The following is a 25,226-nucleotide window of genomic DNA, read 5'->3' as shown; positions in this document are numbered from 1 at the left end:
GTGTATTTATTTCCTGTATATGCGTGTCTATACTTTTTTTGTTCGCTATAACACTAATTTTGAGTACTTCTATTTCCCCTTCATGCACGTCTATACTTTTTTTGCTCGCTATAGCATTAACGTTGATTGTTTCTATTCTCTGTCCATGCGCGTCCACATTATTTATGATCGTTGTAACATTAGTAATGAGTGTATTTATTTCCCGTTCATGCACGTCTATACTCCTTTTGTTCGTTGCAACATTAGTGTTGATTGTTTTTATTTCCTGTCCATACGCAGTGATATCATTTATAGTTATTGTAATCTCATCCGGTTTGACATTTTTTTTACCAAAGAATTTATCAACGGCGTTATCGATCCCGTTAACATTTTTTCGTAACGAGGTAAATTGGCCCGACAGCGTCGTAAACTCCAAAATAGTATTTTTTATTGTTGCAAGATTCGGTTCGGTTACCGTCGGGGTTCCAAAAAAACTAGCGGTAGTGAGTTGTATATCGGTCACCGATCTATCTAACCTTGTAAAACCGTCTTGGACTAATGTTACCCTATCCGTCACCGTCGACAGATGTTCACCCGGTTTGAGTCGTCCGTCGACGGTATACAACGCGATAGTGCCCTCGCCGGCATCACGCTGTCGTGTTAAAACATCATTCAGTGACACATTACCGGATTTCAATTTACCCTGGCGGTCTTGAAATACAACTATTTCGCCCGGGTCAACACTTGTTAGATTCAACATATCAGCGATTTCATCCTCAATTAGTTTTTTTATGTCGGCGGCGGTCGTTTCCGTGGATTCTTTCAGCGCCGAAACCGGTCGCCCCCAGATATCAATCATTATTATTGTAAATGTTATTCTCTAAAATCCGTTGAGCTTCTACGACCCCACTAGTGTATTCGTTTACAACCACATGAGGTGGTTTTCGCGATGATGAAATCGCCGCAAGTACGTTCAATACCTCACGGCCACATATCGGTGGGTCACTTAATCGCTGTGTTGGCAGCGTGGAATAAAAAACCCGGGCTGAACACGCCCGGATATACCGCATGAACTCTTTCGGCGGGGCTAACCCGTATGAATCAAAATAGACGATCGCACGCGGATCAATCGCGTATGCAACCCAATGAGTTCCCGCTCCGGAGGACCCATCGAGGTTAATTATACCGGTTTCAATATTCCTTGGTACCGCCGGTAATTGATTCCTCATAAAAACACCTCTGAAGTTTTTTATCGCTAGCGCGTTTGCGGCGTCTATTAAATCAAAATTAGACATTGGAGTCATAGACTCAGGAGTCATAGACTCCCGAGTCAATAAACGGTTCCCGGTAGTCTTAGACCCTTTCCCGAGTACCATGAATACGGGGTTCCCGGTAGTCTTAGACCCTTTCCGGCCACGGGTCGTTTTTTTTTGTAGCCTTTCCCGGTTGCCTTCTTCAATGCCATCCCCGCCGCGGTACCAACGGCTCCTAACGCCGCCGCCTTAGCCACTGCTGGTGCGGCCGCGGCAATCAATGCCGGAATCGCAGCTAACAGCGGAAATATCCCACCGGTCTTTTCCATGTTTTTAATTGCTGCGGCTGAAAAATCTATTTGAACACCCTTTTTATTCTTCATCGCATCATTGAAATGTTTTATTTGACGCGCCGTCAACGATATCTTATGATTACCACCTGCCATCTGCGACGGCTTCAGCGTTATTGTGGTCCCGCATTGTTTAGCCGACTTTGATCGTAATTTCTTGACTTGACCATCAGTCAACTCTACACTGACGACACTATACGACATTTTATTGTAAACGCGTTTTGTGCTTTCAATTACATGTTTTCCACTGGCGCATCAACGATTCTCATTCGTCCACCAACACCTTCTAGCAGCATTGATTTATCGCTGAGAATGACAGCAACCGCTCTGTAATTAACACCACCCGGGGCTATACGAGCTCTGAAGTGTATATCAACGACGGATTGTCTCGTTAAATCAAGATGTTCCAACGAAAAGTAATAAATCGGATACAGGTTTTTAAAATCAAGTTGTGATATTTGCAAACCAGTGTCGACGTTTTGATCACGACCCATATATGACAGCAATCGATGATACACACGTGCGATATGGTTGTTGTCGTAATTAAGCTGTATATCCTCGGATGGTTCCTGTTGTCCGTTTATTCTCAGCGAAACATCCCTGACTCCTAATTGATCAAATATCATATGGCTGCGTTCTTGACTGCCCAATCGTTCCCTATTCTGTAGCGCTATGAATATATGACGCGGGGCTGAAACACCTTGTTTTGATGCCAGGTGCCATGTAAACGTATCGGCGACGTTATCCTCTTTAGCATCAGTTGTTACCGCTAACCAACTCAACAACGATTTTCCCCCCTGTTCCATAAATGCTAACAATCGTGCTTCCGTGGTAACTGATGGAGTTAACACCGGCATCCACAATGCCATTTTAGTTAAAATGACTTTACCGGCAGCGACGCCAGCAGCACGCCATATTGCATTGTTATCATCGCCCCTTCGCGTCAGCGCGATTGTATGCTTAGCCCCATAGATAACTTTTCTGACATTTCTGCAGAATCCAAATATGTGATGGAGTGGAATCGCGCATGAAAACTGTCGGCGTGGTCCTTGCAACATTCCTACTCGTGCTGCGAATCCTAGATTGTAATCATTGTTGGTGCTTTTTATAATATTGAAATTAGCGCCTGGTCTTGCTCTGCGGTCTGGATTGGCTGCTTCAGCCTGTGGGTCAACTGCGGTATCTCTTTCCGCCAGCACGTTAACGTACTGAAGATGGTCAGCGTTATTGGTGGTGTCCTTCGAAAACATCATAGATGGGCCCGCCGATCTTGTATAATCATCCGAGTATCTCGCCAACCCAATTATCGTTGTTGCAACATCAACCTCGCGTTCTATTGATTCAATTTCTCGCCCGTCAATAAGATATCTGGCGCTCTCAAATAACGCCATGATACCGTTGTTGACGAAGCCAACTCGAACACGATGGTCATCTGCGTATGGTGCATTATCGGCGGCATTTGTCACGAGTTCTCCCTCGATTTCGATAAACGCTTCACACGGCAGAAAATATTTACTGGTATCTTGGACTTGAAGTTCAATTCGCGATCGTAGGTCAGGTTGCGCTGCATAATAAGAATAATATTGATAATCACGGACAGAATCATCCCTGTGCACTGGGGCGTCCATATCAAACGCGGGATCAGCGGTACGCGCAAACATTTTATTATTTATCATGTTGATGTTTTCAATTGCGATTTTTTCGTCGTAAATTCTTTGAATTTAAACCACTTCCCGCTATCGCGTTCATGAGCGCGTTGGTTGCCGCATCGGCGGATGGCTCAGCCATTGATGGCTTCGTCGCCAACGACTGAGTCGTCGCCAACGACTCTAATTTTTCTTCCACGGCGTTATTTATTACTTTACTGACATTTGCAGGCATCACTGTCGTTGATGGCATTACCGGTGGTTTCTGTTTTTTTCTCTTGGATTTCACCAATGACATTAGTTTGTCCCGCGCGGCTGAAAGCGCCTTTCCGGCAACATCTCCAATAGCACTAATTCCCTTATCACGAATAACATCAATAGCCTTCATTCCTAATTGTTTGGCTAACGGCGCTACTTTTGGAGCCATTCTTGTAAATAACCCCGCAATGGTGCTACCGAGACCATCTCCATAGTACGCGCGGTAAACAGGCAATCGCGAGTTTACCACGTAGACGAGTACTGGTTTATCATGGTTGTAGTGTATGATCATCCTTATTAAAAACACCAGTTTTCCAATTAATCATCCACGAGTTCGTCTATGAGCGTTCGATATGCATTAATGTCCATAATACCGCCTGCAAATAACCGCTTGCAAATATCAGCGGCTTCATTGATTATTTCCGGAGAGTTATTTCCGGCTCGTTTTCCTCCAATTAGTACCTCTAGCCGTGATATATCACTGAGAACACTACCAGGACAGGTAACGCCGTAGGATTCTTTACCAACAGGGTATCCTTTTCCTTTTTTTGGTGTTATACTCTTAACTTCCTTGTGGAATTCATCGTAATCGGGATCACCACGATGTGGTAATGCTTCTTTATGTTTACTCGCTAAATACACTATTCTTGCCCAGTCCTTTAACGACTTTATATTTTTCTCGTAACCGCTATTGATATGCTTCTTATCTCGTATGCTCTTAGCAAAATTGTTGGCAGCAAAATTAATTAATTCTTCCCTGCTGCTGAAGCCTCTAATTTCATCTATTGTGCTCTTCTTGAGTACAATACGGGGTATATTCCCCTCTTTTTCTTCCGGTATTTCTTCTTCTGGTGTTTCTTCGGGTATTTCTTCTTCTGGTTCTTTCGCAGTAGCACCTAATTCTTCCTCGTCGGCCATTGTAACATAGGGTTCTTGTGGTTCGGTTATAGCGAGTGGTGGCGGCCTCCGTGTTGTAGCAGCCGCTATTTTTGCAGGAAGTGTTTCTAAAGACCTTTTTGTTTGTTCGGTCTGAGCCGCTATCTTTTCAAGCGCACCAAGAACGGGTACAGTTACCGCCGTAACATCTTTGGTCGCTTTAGTTACCGGGGCAAAGAGTTGTTCGCTTCCAACAGTAAAATCGGTTTGTAGTTGCTGCCGCGTTTGAAGTTGTTCTCGGACCCTGTCTCGTAACGGTATAAACTTTTTAAGCGCTGCTAGCCGCTCTCTGGCTAGCCGAGTAGTACGTGATTCGCCTACCATTATTGCAATTGCGAAGCAATTTCTAATTTCTCGTCGGAGTTTTCGTCTATAATTCTTCTAATGTTTTTGATTTTACTAGAAATCTCCCTGCGTCGTTCATAAACACGTCCAAGTTTTTTTCGTATTATTTCAACGGCAGTGAATAGTCCAATGAATGCATTTGCGTCATTGTGGTACAAGTTTTCATTAATCGTATGTTGTAATCGTTTTATAAAAAAGTACTCGCGGGCCAGGGTAAAACGCCCCCGTTTCGACTGTTCGTTAATAATCTCATAATCGGATAATATTTTTTCACTGTCGAGACCATCAGATAATTCAATTCCTTGATTTTTTAATTTTGAAATCTCAGTTAATATATTATTGATGTCTTCGATATTCATTATTCTTATAAAACATCTTGTTTTTAAATAAAAAAAAATGAAAACCCCGTGTATCAATTCCGAGGTGTTCATACTTTGTTTTCTTCCGGAACGGACAATTTATTGTCAGCGCCGGTGGCCTTGTCAGCGCCATAGGCGCCGGTGACTTCGTCACTCGCTGATATTTACATATGAAAATCGAATTCTGTGTCCGGTCCTTTTTGAGATCGCTGTTTGATATACTCGTTCTGCAACAAATCGTACTGAGGCCCTACAAATGTCGAAATATTTTCCTGCCGCATGCATGGAGTGAAATGTTTTTTCCTCGTGCGTTGATGTATTAAACGATTTGACACCTCTTGCTTGATTTGAACACTTACCAGTTTGGCCTTTTTTAATATTTTCGCTCTGAGAGATAGCTTGCAGATTACACAGTCTGTTATCTTGACAATTAGAATTAATGTGATCAATAACGAGGCCATCTTTGATCAATCCGTTAAACGCTTCATATACCACCCTGTGAACAAAATACGTCTTCTTTCCAGCACTAAATTGCAAATACCCCCGATTATTCACGGTACCAACCGGCTTCTTCAGTTTGCGGTTTCTAACAATGCCGTCGCGAGATGCCTCGTAACTGACGAGCACAGGATGCGGCTGAAATTCTTGGTCCATTTGTATAATAATACTATTTGTCTAATTTATTATTTGGTTTAATTATGAATCTTTCAACATAGTCTTGGGGGGTTTTGATGACGAAGTCGGCGGTGGGGTCAATGACGGCGTTTTTAATTCGCTTGTCATAATAGCGTTTTAGTTCCCTGTATCGCTTTCCGCCACAATTAATACACAACTGCGATTTTCCTCTTACACCGACGTGACAAACCAAGCACGGGAGGGGGCCAAGAGAACCATTACGAACGCTTTGTAAATGATACCCGCAGAATTCGCCTCTACATGATTTATTGCACGGGGTTGTCGACCCAATCATCAACCATTTGCAGTGATTCATTATACTATATTCTTTCATTTAAATACTTGTTTTAATTATATGGATGAGTTTGAGAGATTAGCAGTAATTAAGCCCTGGAAAAATATTAAGTTCAATCTTGATAGAGTCCTCAAGGACACACCAAAAGCGTTAATAAACGATAAAACCCTGTTGAATAAAATACGCGATTGTATCAATGAATTCAAGCGTGATGGCGCATCTCACAGTTGGTCAACATTTCGAATTGATGGTGTTGTTGATGCTACCATGAACGACAACCGCGCAGCAACGATAATATCACAACTTGACGGTAAAAGGTATTTCTTCAGAGTAAAATTCATTGTCCGGGTGGAATCAGGCGATTGGATCATACGTGATAAATTTGAACCAGTTCTCAGCGACAAGAAAACAGTCATTGTCAGCCGCGACTCCAAGCCGGGGTTGTTAACCGGAATTGACAGACCATACTATGAACGAGCGTATCCTGAAACAGCAGTTGTTTATGGAATATACCCGTTAAATAAGAAACCTGATATCGGAAAACTGAAACCAATGAAACAGTCAACTGGGATAAATTGTGTAGCAGAACGAATAATAGAGCATTTTACAAATGCGTGTCGAGGAAACAAATTGACTGATTTACGACGTAGCAAAATCAACCAGTGGGAACTAACCGTAAAAGAGCGTGGAGCGACCATCAGCGACATAGCGAGATTAGAAACATCGCTGAGATTTCCAATAACCGTTACAACGATAACCGGTGAAGTATTATACGAATCGAAGTATAAATCGAAGGGAGCCCCAATCAAAATTATTGATCATAACGAACACGCATGGACGCCCGCGATCACAATATTTCCACGGGATAGAACAGTAAAGTATATACCCGAAGAATTCCTGGGAGAACAATTCTCCCGGGATGGTTTTCTCGCGGAGAGGAAACTATTTGATGCTATTGCCTACTTGTGTAAAAACGACCCTGTATCAGTGTGGTTACTTCGCAGCGCTGAAAACGATGCGGATACCTTTGATCAGTTTGTAAGACCAAACGGCGAATTATATCGCACTGAAGCATTTCACAACAGGATGAAAAAAACCGCCATAGAATTTGAGGAGCATGATGAACAACTGCTAACAAATTGTTTTACGATTCCATCGGTTGTAGCTCATGTTGCAGCAAGGAAAAATGCGTGGAGACCAACGCGCAAGGAATTTTTACCAGATGTACAATCCAGTTGTTTGGAATACTATCACGGTGGACTATGGAACACTGAATACAACCGCGACGCTATGATCTCGGTTGATATGGTTGCCTGTTATCCAGCGAGTTTTCTCGGGTATGGATCCGCCGCTGAGTACTTTAGACGATTTGGACACCCCAGTCATGAAATGACTCGTGTTGCTATTAATGGACCACTGCCTGATTTTGATTTAACCGGATTCGCTCGCATAGTATCATTTGAATTCGCGGCAGGACTCCATCGCTGTTGCTATATTTGGATCGGTAGACACATGTCTGAAAAGAAGTGGCTGCCAATAGCGCTGCTACGGTATATGATTGATTGTAGCATGCTAGTTTCGTTGATTGTCAGTGACGCGATTATATCATACCGGGCGCAGACTGAAGTCTGGTTACCAGAACCGGAGCGTCTAGATAGCATAATTGACGAGTCCAGAAAAAACATTGATGCCGACGAGGAATATATCATCGAATGGTCCAGGAGGATATTTAACCAACGAAACCGCGAGGCAAAAGATCTCGGTAGAAGAATAATTGGTAAGTTCACACAAGGTGGAAAAAACTGCGATTACAAACGATATTGCTCACGGCTGATTATAGATGACGCAGAATATGATTTCGTAATCAAGGACGCAGTGGCGAAAAATAGATACGTGAACTGCAAAACAGCTTTCTTATCCAATGGAACAAGGTTGGGTACAGTTGTTTCCTACAGCGATGGAGACAGCCCCGCGTATCCACATTTGAGGGCGTCTATGCTGGGTTACGCCGCTATCAATTTATTCTCGATGATAAATAGATTCCCCGATACCGCGGTTAGAGTAGCCGTTGATTCATTTTATATTGACGTAAAGTATAAGAAAAACGTAACCGAGTTTACTAGTCCGGACGAGAGTTGGGGTACATGGAGAATTAAAGAAGAAATACGACGCGATTATTCCCCGTCAGCAAATGTCATCGTTGAGAACAATTACCTACGCGGTAATAATTTATCAGAATGGTCTAATGCACCATCGTGTTCTGATCCAATTTGTAGACACAAAACAGTTTATTTAAGCGGCTGTGGCGGGTCAGGAAAGACGACTCGGGCAATTGAATTATTTCGAACGCGGGCAAGTATAATCGTGCTTACACCGACCCATAGACTAGCGCGAGAGATAAAACAACGAAATGTTGACGCCGTTACTTATCACAGCTTTTTTCGATACAGCGGCGGTGAGTGGACTCCTGATCGAATGGGTGAAAAATTTATTCCCGACATTATCATCTGGGATGAGATATGTACTGTTTCGTTAGATACTTTACAAATGTTTCTTGAGTGGTTGCTGCGTGCGAATACAGCGGTAATCATGTGTGGGGATCATGGCCAACCACCACCATTTGTCGGCGAGGGTCCACATGATTGGTTAAAGGGTTTTGTGGACTGTTATGAAGAAACCGATACTGATTACCGAGCACTTGATGAACAACTGCGCGAGGTTAAAAAACTAATCAGATTACAGCCGGATAGAATTCAATGTGAAATAATCCGCGAGGTGATTCCGGAAACGCCGTTAAATGAATTCTGGGAAACATGGAGACCAAACGATTTAATTGTAGCGAGCAGAAAGATAGTCAGAGACACACTTCAGCGGAGGTTGTTTGCGTTGCATAAGGAAAAGTTTCCAACGCGTCCAGTGCCGTTATGTTATAGACCCGCGGACACACGGCGGCAGAACATTGAAGTTGAAATCCCGGACCCGACAGCGTCAGGGACAAAAAAACAAATTCTTGTGCTGAATGATATTGTGCTCGTTGATATCAGCGTCGTCGAGGACGCGCTACGTGCTGATAAATCCCCGTGGACGCTAGGATACGCAACAACAATACATTCCTCGCAGGGACTAACCATCACGGACACAATTGTTTGGATGGTTGATAATCGCATCGAATGGTCGAATCTAGTCTATCTTGCAGTGTCCCGAGTACGAAGGATAAATCAGCTTCGAAGAATTGTTGTTGACGGAGCCGGTGACGGAGTCACTGACGAAGCCGGCGACAAAGTCACCATCGATGCAAGCGTCATTGATAGAAAACTCTCGGGTTACCGCCAACAGGATAAAAAAAAACAGCGGCGTTTTGATATTGATGCCGAATTAATAATCTCGCTACGACAACAACAGAATAATCACTGCGCGAGTTGCAATTGTATAATGAGTTGGCGTTATTCGGATAAAGACACTCGCCAATTTACCGTGGATAGGATCGATAACAGTCTCGGTCATGTCAAAAACAATGTGAGGTTGACCTGTCTTGAGTGCAATAGACGCAACGGCGCTAGTTAAGACCACGTGGGGGTAATTGAGTATCGTTAGGTATCACTTGTAGTTGCTCGCGTGTAAATCCGCGCTGAGGAGCAGTTGAATCCAGTCTGTAGATCGGTGGTCTACCAGTTGATCGTGTTATCGTTGATATGTTATGTGTGGTAACACTCCAAATAGGATCAGTAGCTCTTTTTTTACCGCCTTCAAGCTCTCCTGGTTCATATAGATATCTAACGGTGACATCGCCAAGAATCGGCTTGGAAACGCTATCTATTTTTGATCTTCCGGGTATATACTCGTATTTAATCGCGTCGCTGGGCTTCATGTTGATTGCTCGGGTAATCTCGTTATTTAACGCTGCAATTACACCTGGCAACCTTTTAACCCATTCACGAGATCGTTTTTCTTGGATGAATTCCTTCGCGTATTGATATCCAAATAACCGTTCAGCGAGAGTCCGATTGAATCGTTCAACAATTGCCTGATCACGATGTAGCGCAGTATGACCTCGTCGTATCGCGACGCTATGATGTTTCAGCGTTGATAAAACAGCGCCGCGAAATTCACTACCGGGATCAACTTGTAATAGATTTGGCCAGCGCAGAGGGCCTCTTCGATAAATTCTTTCAAACGCAGCGGCTACTTCAGTTGCCGACTTTGTTTTTAACGGCTCCGCTTGTTTGTATCGACTCGCAACATCAACTACGGTTAGCGCGTATTTGTAACCGTTGTCATGCGGCAGAAATAGTATATCAGCCTGATGAACTTCATTAGGTACGCTGACATCAAAGCGCGAGAAGTTGATTTGTTTAGGCGGTGGTAGATAGATTTGCCATATAGCCTGTTTGGATAACCAATTAGCCGCAGTGGTCTTTGTTACCTTTGCAGCGCTTGCAAGCTTACCAATTGCGGCCTTCCCCTTCCAGTATCCTCTCGGAGAATAATAGATGGAATCCATCGTTTTTCTTGGATGATTGTTATTAATTACCAGCGCCAATCATTAATTTACCTTTCATAGCCGATTTTACCAACCATGAGGCCAATTTTTCTTTGACGGATTTATCAGGAATAGCATTTAGCGCGTGAATTAATTTTACGTCCGCGATATGACGCTGTTGAAGATCGCTACTTTTGTAAGCAACATCATGAGCATGACACGCCTTATCGATAGCGTTTATTGGGTACTCACCGGGTTTGGGCTGATTTTGATCATCGAGTCTGATATCTAATCGTGTTCCGGGGCCACAGTAGCTATATCCTGGAAGGTGCTTTTCTCCTGGATACTTTGCCCACGGGGTTCCGGGGAGTTTTGATAACTTGGCTGCAATATCACCTCCTCGCTTTTTTTTAAAACATCTCCGGGTCTAATAGAAATAAATCTAAATTTCTTTGTACCGCATTGTACACACTTACCAGTAAGCGCCGATCTGTTATTTCTTGTCGTAACGGTTGTCATATCATTTGTGCCAGTACGCACTCTACACTTCACACAATATAGATCCATAATTTATGTATAGAGATATGAATATAATTGATTTTTCGGCGACTAAAACAAGAGAACCAGTTAAGCATGTTGCAGCGTTACCAAACTCGATCCGGATGATTATCATCGGACCATCTGGATCCGGCAAGACGCAATTGTTACTCAATTTAATAATGAGATGGATGAAGTGGGATAAGTTGTATTTGGTTGCTCCTAGCGTAGATGATCAACGATGCTACGAGGTGTTGAAAGATTTCAACGAGAATGCATCAGCGATCGCTAAAAAGAATGTTATTGAGTTTATTACGGATATCAATGATGCACCGGGTATTGATGATATTGATGGCGACGTTAACAATCTAGTCGTGTACGATGATGTTATGTTAGACAATCAAAAGAACCCAGCTAGGATATTTTCCAGAGGCAGGCATAAAAACACTGACGTGATATATGTCACTCAACGATACACTCAGATTCCAAAAGTAATCAGAGATAACTGCAATATTCTTGCTGTATTCAACGGCGTTGATACACACACGCTACGAAATATTTGGCAGACATGGTGCGGCGGTGACATGGACTTTAATGTTTTTCGAAACTTTTTTAGTCATGCTCAGTCGACCCCACATGGATTCATAACGATAAATTTACATGATCCTCGGACACGATATCGTATCGGACTTGACCAAATATTCGGTTAGTTGTAAATAATTTTCATTGTAAATAACCACTTAGCAGCAGAGGGGGCGATGACATCGACGCGGTCGTCGATGTGCTTACCGGACGCTGACGACGCTGGGGATCGGCGCGCAGAAGGTGTTAATTAAACCAAATGACGACGCGACGATCCCCCAACGACGTCGTCGTTTTTTTTTTACCAGGCGCTGACGACACTAGATCGTTGAGTGCAGAAAGTAATAATTAAGCAAAATAACGATTGGACAAAATGTCCGATTCGCCCCCTCTGCTGCTATCCCATTGTTTCCAAAGATGTATTATGTAATTATTATTTAAATTTATGGATTATAACAGTCATGAAATCCATGAAAACTGAAACCAGTGAAAAATATTTTATATGGAAGAAAATTGTGAAAATATATTATTCACAAAAATGAATTCTTATCTCTGACAAAAAAAGGTTGCAATTCAACAATGTATGCAGTTGATTCAATCCAACAAATCACTATAGAATTTACACGCTGAAAATGTGTTCAAAATGTGTTGGAATCCATTACTTAAATTCAACTGTTACTTTTTCAAGGTCTGTACATCAAATATGTTATTATATGTACATCCTCACTTCTTGTACAGTATATAGTACAGCCTCAATTATTGTACAGTATGTAGTACAGGCTCAATTCTTGTACAGTATATAGTACATCCTCAATTATTGTACAGTATGTAGTACATGCTCAATTCTTGTACAGTATATAGTACATCCTCAATTATTGTACAGTATATAGTACAGCCTCAGTTCTTGTAAAGTATATAGTACAGCCAGTTCTTGTAGAGTATATAGTACTGCCTCGGTTCTTGTACAGTATATAGTACAGCCTCAATTATTGTACAGTATTCACAGTTCTTGTACAGTATATAGTACTGCCTCAGTTCTTGTACAGTATATAGTACAACCTCAGTTCTTGTACAGTATATAGTACAGAGTCAATTCTTATACAGTATATAGTACATCCACCATCTAGGTGGAATTAGGAACTTAGTCACTGGCATCTATTATATGAAAGGAGGAATCTGGACTAATAGTTTATTTTCTAACCAACATCTAGGTGGAATGAAGAACTTAGTCATTTACATCTGTTAAAGAAGGCATAATTAGGACTTGGCTTTAACCACTCTGGTGGCCTAGTGGTTAGAGCGTCCGCCTCGGATGCGGGAGGTCGTGGGTTTGATCCTCGGCCGAGTCATACCAAAGACTTACAAAAACGGTACTAACTCAGCATTAAGAGGTTAGTGTTAGGACTGGTCGGCCCGGTGTCAGGATAATGTGACTGGGTGGGACATCATGCTACATGTCTGCAGCATGATGCCCCATTGCAAGACATCACTATAAACTGCCACATTGCAGACATCATAGCGATATGACTGAAAAATTGTTAAAGCTACGTTAAAAATCCAAATCACATCACACACATGACTTGGCTTTTGTGTCTGTGAAGTTAAATGAACGAAAATATAGTGATATTTTGTGATTGTAATATCACTGACAGTTCAATGAAAATATCAATAAGATATAATAAAATTTATTGTTTCTGGAGCAATTTGAATGATTTTCAGCAGCATTTATATTTCCTGTTTCTGATAGCTGTAAATTTTTTTGTTTATTTTGGACACAATTTATAACTTCTTTCCACAGCTTTCCTTGTTAAATTTCTTTTTCAAATTTGTTGTTGTTGTATTTTTATTTAACTTCAATTGGATTTAACTGCCCTTGAACAAGTTTTCATCTTGTTTTCCATTTTAAAACATAATTTCGCTTTTCTCCTGACCTGAATTTCCTCGATATGGACCCATTTTTTAATATCATCTCCGAAACTTTGTTTTAAATAATGCTCTATCCGGTCCCATATTCCACAACGAGCTTTCAAATAAGTATTTGTTACATATTGTTTAACAGAGGATCGCTGTATAAAGCTTTCTGATTGGTCAACATTTTGTAATTGCCCAATGAATCGTTGCGTAACAGAAACTGATGGGAAAGAGCATGTTTACTAAACATGGCGATTCGAATTTTCAAGCGGGACGAGAGATTGAATAACCATTTGAAAAATGTGCTGCAATGAGAATACCCTGAATGCAAATTTGATGGGAACATAACTGGTCAAACTGTATGAAAAATGAACGCCAGGACAAGCATTTTGCTTTTTGTGCCATAAAGAGCTTTACAGTAGCAGCTAACGTGCTAAATATGACAAGGAATTGAATCGGGATGATTTTGAAGTAATATACAACTCCAAACTGATTAACTTCAGAATTTAAGGAGGGACAACGTGTAGATCACTGGTGGGAATTGTTGCCAGATATCCATCTCTATCAAAGATAATCATATCTTTGCGGAATTTTCTTGGCCGAAAAGTAGAATCTACTTTCAATCTCATGAGGCATTATTGTGTATATTATCAAAATATTCTTGGTGTGTTGGAATTCAGTGTAAAATAGGAGTTATTATATCACGGTAAACGTTTGTCGTGGCTGCTTTTGGAACAAGGACTAATTCGAGAGACCACAACAGCATCATAGTTTGTGCAATCAAAAATCCAGTCTACAGTACAAGTGACATAAGGCAGGCTCCTAGCTTTTCTTCTTCTCATAATCAAATTGTCTCAAATGGATGCTTTTCTGTAATTTTGCATTATTTTCACAGCTGAATTTTTCTATACAGATTAATATTTTATATTTTATATATGTTAAATGTGTTCACAGATGCCTGTGCATATGTTCCAGGCTCGATACTTTGATTTTTAAAACCACTTAATTATTTAGTGTCAGATACTTCATATCATGTTCTATATACTGTATATGTTGTACATCACAGATAGAAGGCCTCAAGTAGATTAGTTATATAACTAATTGAATTACCTTCTCTAAATGAAGTCATTATTATTATTAGTATTTTTATTAGTATTAACTCCCATTTCTCTTGCCTTGGATGTCATATAATTACAACATCAGTATAATTGTTTTCATGCACACTTAAATATCACCTTGGTTAATAAAGTCCTGTTTAATTCATATCCATTATTTCATTGAAACCTGCTGAAATGTCTGAAACACTATAAAAAACTTCAGTAAAATACTATATAATGAACAAAATTTTAGTGAAATGTTACAAAAGTTTTAGTCAATTTTTGTGTGAAACCTCACAAATATTTCAAAGAAATTTGAGTGAGACATGAACATAATTTCAATGGAAGTTTTGGTCAAAATATGTGTGAAATCTCACCAAACTTTAAAGTGAAATGAAAATTACTAAGTGATGCCATGTTGGATTAGATTTTGTATGCAAGAAAGAAAATGGCATTGCCCCGTAGGACAAGTAAAACCTAAATCTTATTTGATAATGTCTGTCAAAATAAAATTTATGATGCATTTTAAATACTACTGTGAATATTTATCACTGATTCCCAATATCTAAAAATCATTAGGCAGTTTAATACATAATAGAAATCTGAAGTATATTTTTTATGGTTTAGGCAGAAAATGCTTAAAAAGCCCGTCTGAAATCGGCCTTTACATTTTCATTATTGGATGGGGTTTCTGCAGGTATTTCCATGTAATTAGGCAGAAATAAAGATTCCGCCTAGTAACAGTAATTTCAAGCAATATTCCACCCTGAATCTGCCTAAAAGTGATAATAAGGGGAATCTAGGCTAAATAAGCGGAACAAACAGATTCCGCCTAGTAGACAGAATAAACAAATTCCGCCTAGTAATAGACGGACTAATTTACATATTTCGGGCTGTATTCCACCCTGAACCCACCTAAAATTTATAATAAGTGGAATCTAGGCTTTAAGTGAAATCCGATTTAAAATTCCACCTGGAATCTGGTTAAAGTTAGGCGGAAGTTTTCATACAGGAAGATTCTTACCCTCTGGAGAAAATGGCTGTGCATCTACTTCAGGTCCAACTGATTCATCCTGCGCACTCCCTACAGATTGAAAAATGATTTTATACAAATGATATGGAATTCACTACTAAGCTACTATGATAACTTTCTTGTATAAAGTAGATTATTAAGAACTGGAACCTCAAAGTTTTACTCACTGGCAGTTTGAGTCATCAAGTACATATTGTTTTAATTATTATGAGATTTAGTGAGTTGCCTCCCTTTTCCTGGTTCAGACCCTGTCAAAGAGTGTGCCATTTTATCTACATGTCCATTTACACCAACAGGTAAATATAACATGTCTGTAATGACAACATACCCTCATGAAATTCAAATAATGTTACAAATACAACTGGGTCTTTGCAATCATAATACCTGATACTGTCAACCTCACATGTGAATATAAAGGTGATGCAAGATTTCACTGGATCACTTTATGGCTTGTTAGTATTCTATTCAGATTATGCAATAGTAATTGAGTGTTAATCATTATCACTTGACAGTAATGAGATGTCTTTTATATCGGTCTACCTATCTGTCATACCTTTCATCTGTTCCCACTTTCTTGAATTTTTGCAAAAGAAATTACTGTGGGAATATTTTTTACAACATCTTTTTGACATGGTTCCAATCATTAAATGCACAAAAGTATCTTTTGACTTACATGGTTCTAGTCATTCAATATAAACAGATATCATTTTGACTTACATGGTTCCAGTCATTCAATTTACACAGATCATTCTGACTTACATGGTTCCAGTCATTCAATTTACACAGATCATTCTGACTTACATGGTTCCAGTCATTCAATTTACACAGATCATTCTGACTTACATGGTTCCAGTCATTCAATTCACACAGATCATTCTGACTTACATGGTTCCAGTCATTCAATTTACACAGATATCATTTTGACTTGCATGGTTCTAATCATTAAATTCACACAGATCATTCTGACTTACATGGTTCCAGTCATTCAATTTACACAGATATCATTTTGACTTACATGGTTCTAATCATTAAATTCACACAGATCATTCTGACTTACATGGTTCCAGTCATTCAATTCACACAGATATCATTTTGACTTACATGGTTCTAATCATTAAATTTACACATGCATCTTAATGACTTACATAGTTCCAATCATTAAGTAAACATAAGTGTCTTATATACTGAACTTAATAAACTAATTCTTTTTTAACAATTGCTGGTCTATTTTTATGTTAGGAATACAATTAAAACTTCTAACTTCATCTTAATAATTGGCAAGATCAAAATGAGATTAAAAGTTATACAGTAAAACAAGAGTCCCTCAAAGTGACTGATCAGATGTTCAACTGGTCAAAATGAATTGATAAGAATGAAAGATAAGACCGTTTCATTTTTGTTTCTACTGACAAATTGATGTTCTTGAGTAATAATAAAGATAATTAAGATAGTTGCTATGGTTACTATATAGGATCTAAGATCTGTACCAATTTCATTTTCAACTTACTAGACATCATGAATGGTTTTTTGGTGAAAACCCTATCTTAATATGGATTCCTGGAAATTCTTTACAGTGCTATGGCAGATGCAATAATAAAGGGACATGATCTAGCTTGAAAAATATGAATATTAGGATAATTTCCAGCTACTAGGAAGATCTTTCATGGCTTTGTGCATGCTGTTTAACAGTGTATCACTTTAACTTTATTTGGCTTGAAAGGAGTTCATGCTAGGACTGTCACATCTGATCTGACATGGCAAGGCAGTTCTGGAAAGTCAACCTATGATAGTATCTTTTCTTATATTTTAGTAACAACACCTAAGCTAGTAGGTTTTTAACCTGATAACTATAGAGGCTGATTACTACAGAGGCTGATTACTACATAGGCTGATTACTACATAGGCTGATTACTATAGAGGCTGATTACTATTACTATAGAGGCTGATTGCTATAGAGGCTGATTGCTACAGAAGCTGATTACTACAGAGGCTGATTACTATAGAGGCTGATTGCTATAGAGGCTGATTGCTATAGAGGCTGATTACTACAGAGGCTGATTACTACAGAGGCTGATTACTATAGAGGCTGATTGCTATAGAGGCTGATTACTATAGAGGCTGATTACTATAGAAGCTGATTACTACATAGGCTGATTACTATAGAGGCTGATTACTACATATGCTGATTACTATAGAGGCTGATTACTATAGAGGCTGATTACTACAGAGGCTGATTACTACAGAGGCTGATTACTACAGAAGCTGATTACTACAGAGGCTGATTACTATAGAGGCTGATTGCTATAGAGGCTGATTACTATAGAGGCTGATTACTACAGAGGCTGATTACTATAGAGACTGATTACTACAGAGGCTGATTACTATAGAGGCTGATTGCTATAGAGGCTGATTACTATAGAGGCTGATTACTACAGAGGCTGATTACTATAGAAGCTGATTACTACATAGGCTGATTACTATAGAGGCTGATTACTATAGAGGCTGATTACTACATATGCTGATTACTATAGAGGCTGATTACTATAGAGGCTGATTACTACAGAGGCTGATTACTACAGAGGCTGATTGCTATAGAGGCTGATTACTACAGAGGCTGATTACTATAGAGGCTGATTGCTATAGAGGCTGATTACTATAGAGGCTGATTACTACAGAGGCTGATTACTATAGAGACTGATTACTACATGTGCTGATTCTTATAGAGGCTGATTAATACAGAGGCTGATTACTATAGAGGCTGATTACTATAGAGGTTGATTACTAAAGTGGCTGATTACTACAGAGGCTGATTACTATAGAGGCTGATTACTACATATGCTGATTCTTATAGAGGCTGATTAATACAGAGGCTGATTACTATAGAGGCTGATTACTATAGAGGTTGATTACTAAAGTGGCTGATTACTACAGAGGCTGATTACTATAGAGGCTGATTACTATAGAGGCTGATTACTATTGAGGCTGATTACTACAGAGGCTGATTACTACAGAGTCTGATTAATACAGAGGCTGATTACTACATATGTTGATTACTATAGACGCTGGTTACTATATAGGTTGATTACTATAGAGGCTGATTACTACAGAGGCTGATTAATACAGAGGCTGATTACTACAGAGGCTGATTACTATAGAGGCTGATTACTATAGAGGTTGATTACTATAAAGGCTGATTACTACAGAGGCCGATTACTATATAGGCTGATTACTATATAGGCTGATTATTATAGAAGCTGATTACTATAAAGGCTGATTACTGCAGAGGCTGATTAATACAGTGGCTGATTACTATAGAGGCTGATTACTACACATGCTGATTACTATAGAGACTGATTGCTATAGAGGCTGATTACTATAGAGGCTGATTACTTCAGAGGCTGATTACTACATATGCTGATTACTATAGAGGCTGATTACTATAGAGGCTGATTGCTATAGAGGCTGATTGCTACAGAAGCTGATTACTACAGAGGCTGATTACTACAGAGGCTGATTACTATACAGGCTGATTGCTATAGAGGCTGATTGATATAGAGGCTGATTACTACAGAGGCTGATTACTATAGAGGCTGATTACTACATATGCTGATTACTATAGAGGCTGATTACTATAGAGGCTGATTACTATAGAGGCTGATTACTACATATGCTGATTGCTATAGAGGCTGAACCATTTCTAACTAAATCTGATATAGCATGCCCTAAGAAACAATAATATCAAGTTGAATCGAAATTTAATAATCCATTGTAAAGATGCTAAAAAAAGATGCTAAAGATGCTAAAATTATTTTCCATTTGTTTCCCATGAAAGTCAAACATGTGTTTCCTGTTAGCACAAATACTGGCAACTAAATTAGTCTTTGTGAGTAGAAAGCAAAATCTCAGGTGTAGACCTGCCGGTGTGAAAGTCTGGGGTCAGTTATTGCTGAGTACATATAAAATAAAAGGTAAAACACCGTAGGTTTCTGTAGGCAAAGGGATGATACAGATCAATAAATTTTGGGTTAATAGTAAACTGGATTCATACAGACCTGTCCAGTTTATTATCTGTTTTTTTTAATCGTCTGGATTACCTTACAGTACAAAATCTGTATTTTGGAATGTTAAGCTGTCCAGCCACATTAAATGTGCATGTCTTCACTTTGTTTGGAATAATCACATGTATGTAACCATTACTTTTCTCATTTCTTTCATTACTTTTTTAGTAAAACACATGAATTCTGGATATATGTTACCATACACATAACTTGCTTTCACTATAAAATCCATTATCACTATTATCCGAGTAGAATTTGGAAAAATCCAATGTTGGTTTTGACCATACAGTTATTTACATATGCTTTTGCAGGTGCATCTTACGACGCACAGAAATGATCTTGTTAAAGCCACTGATTAATATGCCTGTCACACAGTTGCAGCTCTTGAGAACCCCAGGTCTGCCAATACTGTTAAATATCTATCTGAGACATTATTTTGTAGCTGGGTTGAATCAGTCCTAGTACAAGCAGAAGGCCAAGCAATCTCAACAACTTGAGACTGACTAGTTGGTACACGACCCTCATTCAGTATACCAATAGTTGACATAGACTGCAATGCTTCTGTTTGCTACAGTGGCTGGTTTGGTTAGGAGTGCAGATACATCCATGTTTGATTTGTTTTAGGTTTGCTGCAGCATAAGAGTCTTTACATGTCAATGTCATTTGAGACGGCATTAGCAGTGTGGTTGCTGAAAGGTGTAAGGTTGGCCTTGGTGGCAATTAGTTGGGACTGCATTAATAAGTCTGGTTGGGGCTGCAGTAATAAGTCTGGTTGGGACTGCATTAATAGTCTGGTTGGGACTGCATTAATAGTCTGGTTGGTACAGCATTAATAGTGTGGTTCAGACTGCATTAATAAGTCTGGTTGGTACTACACTAATAGTGTGGTTGGGACTGCATTAGTAGTCTGGTTGGGACTGCATTAATAGTCTGGTTGGTACAGCATTAATAGTGTGGTTCAGACTGCATTAATAAGTCTGGTTGGTACTACACTAATAGTGTGGTTGGGACTGCATTAGTAGTCTGGTTGGGACTGCATTAATAGTCTGGTTGGTACAGCATTAATAGTGTGGTTGAGACTGCATTAATAAGTCTGGTTGGTACTACAATAATAGTGTGGTTGGGACTGCATTAGTAGTCTGGTTGTTGAAAGGTGCAAGTTCGGCCTTGGTGGCATTGTTGGTGAGGTCAAGTGTACTTATTACTTCAGCCCAAATGCGAGATGCCCACAAATGAAATATTAGAAAAACCGAGTATGCCCACTGAGCCATTATTCATGGTTAGACTATACCAAAAATGAGGGATCCCCTATCAATTAACATCTTTAAAAAAATAAAGCAGTATTCCACAATGTGTCTATTGCTTGGTTGAGCTCATGGCAGCCATAAACTGGACCATCAGCCTTTTTCTTCAGATTTGGTGCAAGGAATGGTCAAGCAGCAGTGCCCTGTGGGCAGTGTCCCCCTGTCCTATGAAGATACAAAATTACTTCAGGAAGAGGTGTAATAGAATAGGAAGGCAATCTTCGTTCCAAGTCAATATTGTAGAGACACAACGGGTGTATGGATAGAAATCCCCCAAAGCAAGCAAGGACAATGTCATTTCCTGTACAAGTGTTTCCATTTGAGACTCTGGCAGTATCTGATGTGAATGCGGCATCAATAACTTAAAAGTGCACTGATCTCTCCAATTCAAATAGATAGGATGTAACTGTCACTGCAGGCATGGTTTACAATGGAGGGGGTGGGGACATTAGGGCATGCCTGACTACACTATCTTTTAATGAAGGTATTCTGGTCAAGGATCAAGATGTCACTTTTGGTAGACTGTATCCATCCCTCTTTAATCTGTCAAGCAGAACTGTGACCACATTCCCTCTGACCACAATAGCACATTCCCTACACAGTGAAGCAGAATTACACTTAGTGCAAGTGAGACATGTACATAATAACATGTAAGCAGGAATGTACTATTCAGGTCAAATAAATTCTTACCCCATGATAAAATGGGTTGTGCCTCCTCTTCATGTTCAGCAGGTTCAACTTGGCCAGTCACTACCGAGTCTAAAGTTTGAAAAATTGTTTAAAGAAATTATCTGGAATTCACTACCTAACAAATAACCTTACTTTTAAGGCATGCATGTAAACTTTATTATAAATTTCTTTAATTGAAATACTGCCACAAACACTGGAACTTCAAAGGGATGCAATAAAACAGTTATATTGACTCTTCAAGTAACTGAGTTTAAATGTCATCAGAGTACAACATAGAAGCCTAGGTTACCTTTCTTTTCCTAGTCCAGTGCTGTGTCCTCAGCATACCCATTCACCCCAAACCAGACTATGTCAAGTGCTGTGTCCTTAGCATACCCATTCACCCCAAACAGATTCTGTCAAGTGATGTGTCCTTAGCATACCCATTCAGCCCAACCAGACTATGTCAAGTGCTGTGTCCTTAGCATACCCATTCACCCCAACCAGACTATGTCAAGTGCTGTGTTCTTAGCGTACCCATTCACTCCAAATTAACTAACAGGTAAATATGATTAGTCTGGACTGAAATCAGACCTCTCATCACCTCCATATGATGTTACAAATACAACAGAGACTATTCAGTCATTATATAATGCAATCAACCTCACATAGAATTAAAAATGGCATCTAAAGTTCTATTATCTTGCATTACTTGATAAAATCTATATATATTTTGAATTATAATGTTGTTTGGGATTTAACACCACTTTTTAGCACAAGATAGACTATACATGGCAGACAGTGTAGCTGGTGGAGGAAAATCCCAGTAAAAACCACCAACCCACAAAAAGCTAAAAGTGAGTTTTCTCACATAACCACACTCCAGGCCATGCAGAGATATGTGAGATGGCAGTGATCAGTAAAGGCAAACACTTTAAACTACTCGACCATCTGGGGCCCCTATTGTATTTTAAAATTAAATATCTCACAACACATATAACACAGACACAGTATCTAGAGCTCCAAACAACATGGTGAATTAGTTTTAGATTAATAAGTCTCATAAAAACTGTTTATTTATATGACTGAGAAATTTATGTTCCTCGTCTATGACACAACCACGCACTTTTCTCAAAGCAAGTCAACTCAGCCAAATTTACACCAATAAATGATTATAACATGTTTAAAGTGAATTCTCAAATGATCTTCACATGCTATAAAGAAAACAGGGAAATTTATTATTATTCATAAACAATATTTCAGTTTACAAGTTTTACAGATTCACATATGTATGAATGATCTATGTACATGACCCTTAAAAAATAAAGTAAAATCAGGCCAATTTAATTCTTACCCCCTGGTAACAGTTCTTGTGCCTCCAGTTCAATTCCAGCTGGTTCACCTTGATCACTCTTTTGAGAGTCTAAAAGATTGAAAAAATGTTTAAAGAAATTGTTTGTAGTTCACTATCTAACAAATGATCTTAATTTTAAAGCATGTATATAAACTGTAGTAATAATTTCCCAATTAAAATATGACCTCAACTGCTAGACTGAAAAAGACTCTTTAAATGAGTTCTACTCATCCAATAAGTAATTGAAATTGAATTGTTATATGACCTAGAAGGTTACCATTGTTTTCCTGGTCCAGACTATGTCATGTTTTGTCTAGACTATGTCATGTTTTGTCCAGGCTATGTCATGTTTTGTCCAGAATGTGTCATGTTTTGTCCAGACTATGTCATGTTTTGTCCAGACTATGTCATGTTTTGTCCAGACTATGTCATGTTTTGTCCAGACTATGTCATGTTTTGTCCAGGCTATGTCATGTTTTGTCCAGAATGTGTCATGTTTTGTCCAGGCTATGTCATGTTTTGTCCAAAATGTGTCATGTTTTGTCCAGAATGTGTCATGTTTTGTCCAGAATGTGTCATGTTTTGTCCAGACTGTGTCATGGTTTTTGTTCTCAGCATGCCCATTCATCATCAATAGGTATCAGATATTGACTGAAAACAGACCTATCATGACATTCACATGATGTTAAAATACAACATAGTCTTTTCAGTCATTACCTGACATTGTCAAAGGTGAGTATAAAGGTGATGTGAGATTCTACTGGATCACCTTATGTTCAGAATATACAGGTGTGGTCAAGTATGCATCATTTTCACTTGACAGTAATAAGATACCTTGTTATGTCTCTCACCTACTGCTTTTTCATCTGTCTCTCTGTCTGCCAACCTGTCACTTTATTCATCCGTTCCAACTTTTATAAATGTTTGCACAAAAATATTAATTAATTAAGTTTTTATTAAGATATATTTTTTCCCCCGATTTATATGATTCACTAAATTTATATAATATTTACTGAACATTAAAAACTTACTCAGTCACAATATTGCTTAATTATTTGTTTTAAAAGTTAACTTAATACTGCTTAAGCAATAAAAAACACCAAACTAAACTTTATCATTAATGCAAAAAGAAATCAGGAGATTAAAAGCAACAGACCTTAAGTCATTTTTATTGATGGAAGGATTTATCAACCCCAGAAAAAGTATATCCACCTCCAACAGTGGTGTAACTTTATACAAGTTTTGCAAATGGCTACTTTTCTCTGAGACTGGTATACATCTGATGCAGACTGATTCCTCAGCTTATTTTCATTATGAAAAAATGCTTCATACTTGATCTATGTTCTTTTCATAGTTTGAAGCGGAGGTACGTCAAATCATACTCTACCATTGAGTTTTGCAATATCAGATATCTTTCTGCTCTCAAACATTCAACATGATAAAGTATTGGATCAATTTATAATTAGCATTATCAGATCCCTTAAAATTACTGACAAGAAACAAGATGTCGAAATAATCCTTGTATCACTCATCTGGCACATATTGGTCTAAAATGGAAATACACAAATAACTCCGGTACTATCGGTTGAAAGGCATCCATATCAGGATAATTTCCAGCAATTTGGTAGAAATTGGCTGTATTTTACCAGTTGTTTAACTCTGTTTCTACTCTGGGCAACCTCACCTGGACTAGATGGTTCAATGGCCTCTTTTGTTAAATTTGAAAAGTGTTAATGTTAGGACTTGACATTTGGTCTGAAATGGTATGGCAGTTTTGCACTGGAACTTGTTCCATGATAGTTTCTTTTCTTACACATTTACAAGAATAGATATAGACAGATGTATCATTTGTTGAACTTCCACTCAGTTACTGGAAGTTATACCGTTTCCTAGAGAAGCACATTAAAAACAAATTCATACCATGTCTCACTGAAATCAAATTTATACCATGTATGATTGAAATCAACTTTATACCATGTCTGATTGAAATCAAAATTTATACCATGTCTGATTGAAATCAAATGTATACCATGTCTGATTGAAATCAAACTTATACCATGTCTGATTGAAATCAAATTTATACCATGTATGATTGAAATCAAAAT

The 25,226-nt window shown here is 39.0% G+C and overlaps 1 protein-coding gene across 1 annotated transcript in view; it reads right to left on the bottom strand.

The window, feature by feature from the left end:
* LOC149782374 (uncharacterized) overlaps window positions 1-25,226 on the bottom strand; it is an 83,530-nt gene that overhangs the window by 27,612 nt on the left and 30,692 nt on the right. The window contains exons 7-9 of the mRNA XM_089935119.1: window positions 23,122-23,190; window positions 21,789-21,857; window positions 15,728-15,787 (exon numbers count right to left, since the gene is read on the bottom strand). Coding sequence (XP_089791245.1) covers window positions 15,728-15,787; window positions 21,789-21,857; window positions 23,122-23,190 — 198 coding nt within the window. The remainder of the gene's footprint in view (window positions 1-15,727; window positions 15,788-21,788; window positions 21,858-23,121; window positions 23,191-25,226) is intronic.

This window comes from Sinohyriopsis cumingii, chromosome 15 (genome assembly GCF_028554795.1).
Source record: "Sinohyriopsis cumingii isolate HCF-2022 chromosome 15, ASM2855479v2, whole genome shotgun sequence".
Classification (NCBI taxonomy): Eukaryota; Metazoa; Mollusca; class Bivalvia; order Unionida; family Unionidae; genus Sinohyriopsis; species Sinohyriopsis cumingii.
The sequence above is the reverse complement of the archived record's forward strand: the minus strand, read 5'-3'. Positions and strand labels throughout refer to the sequence as shown.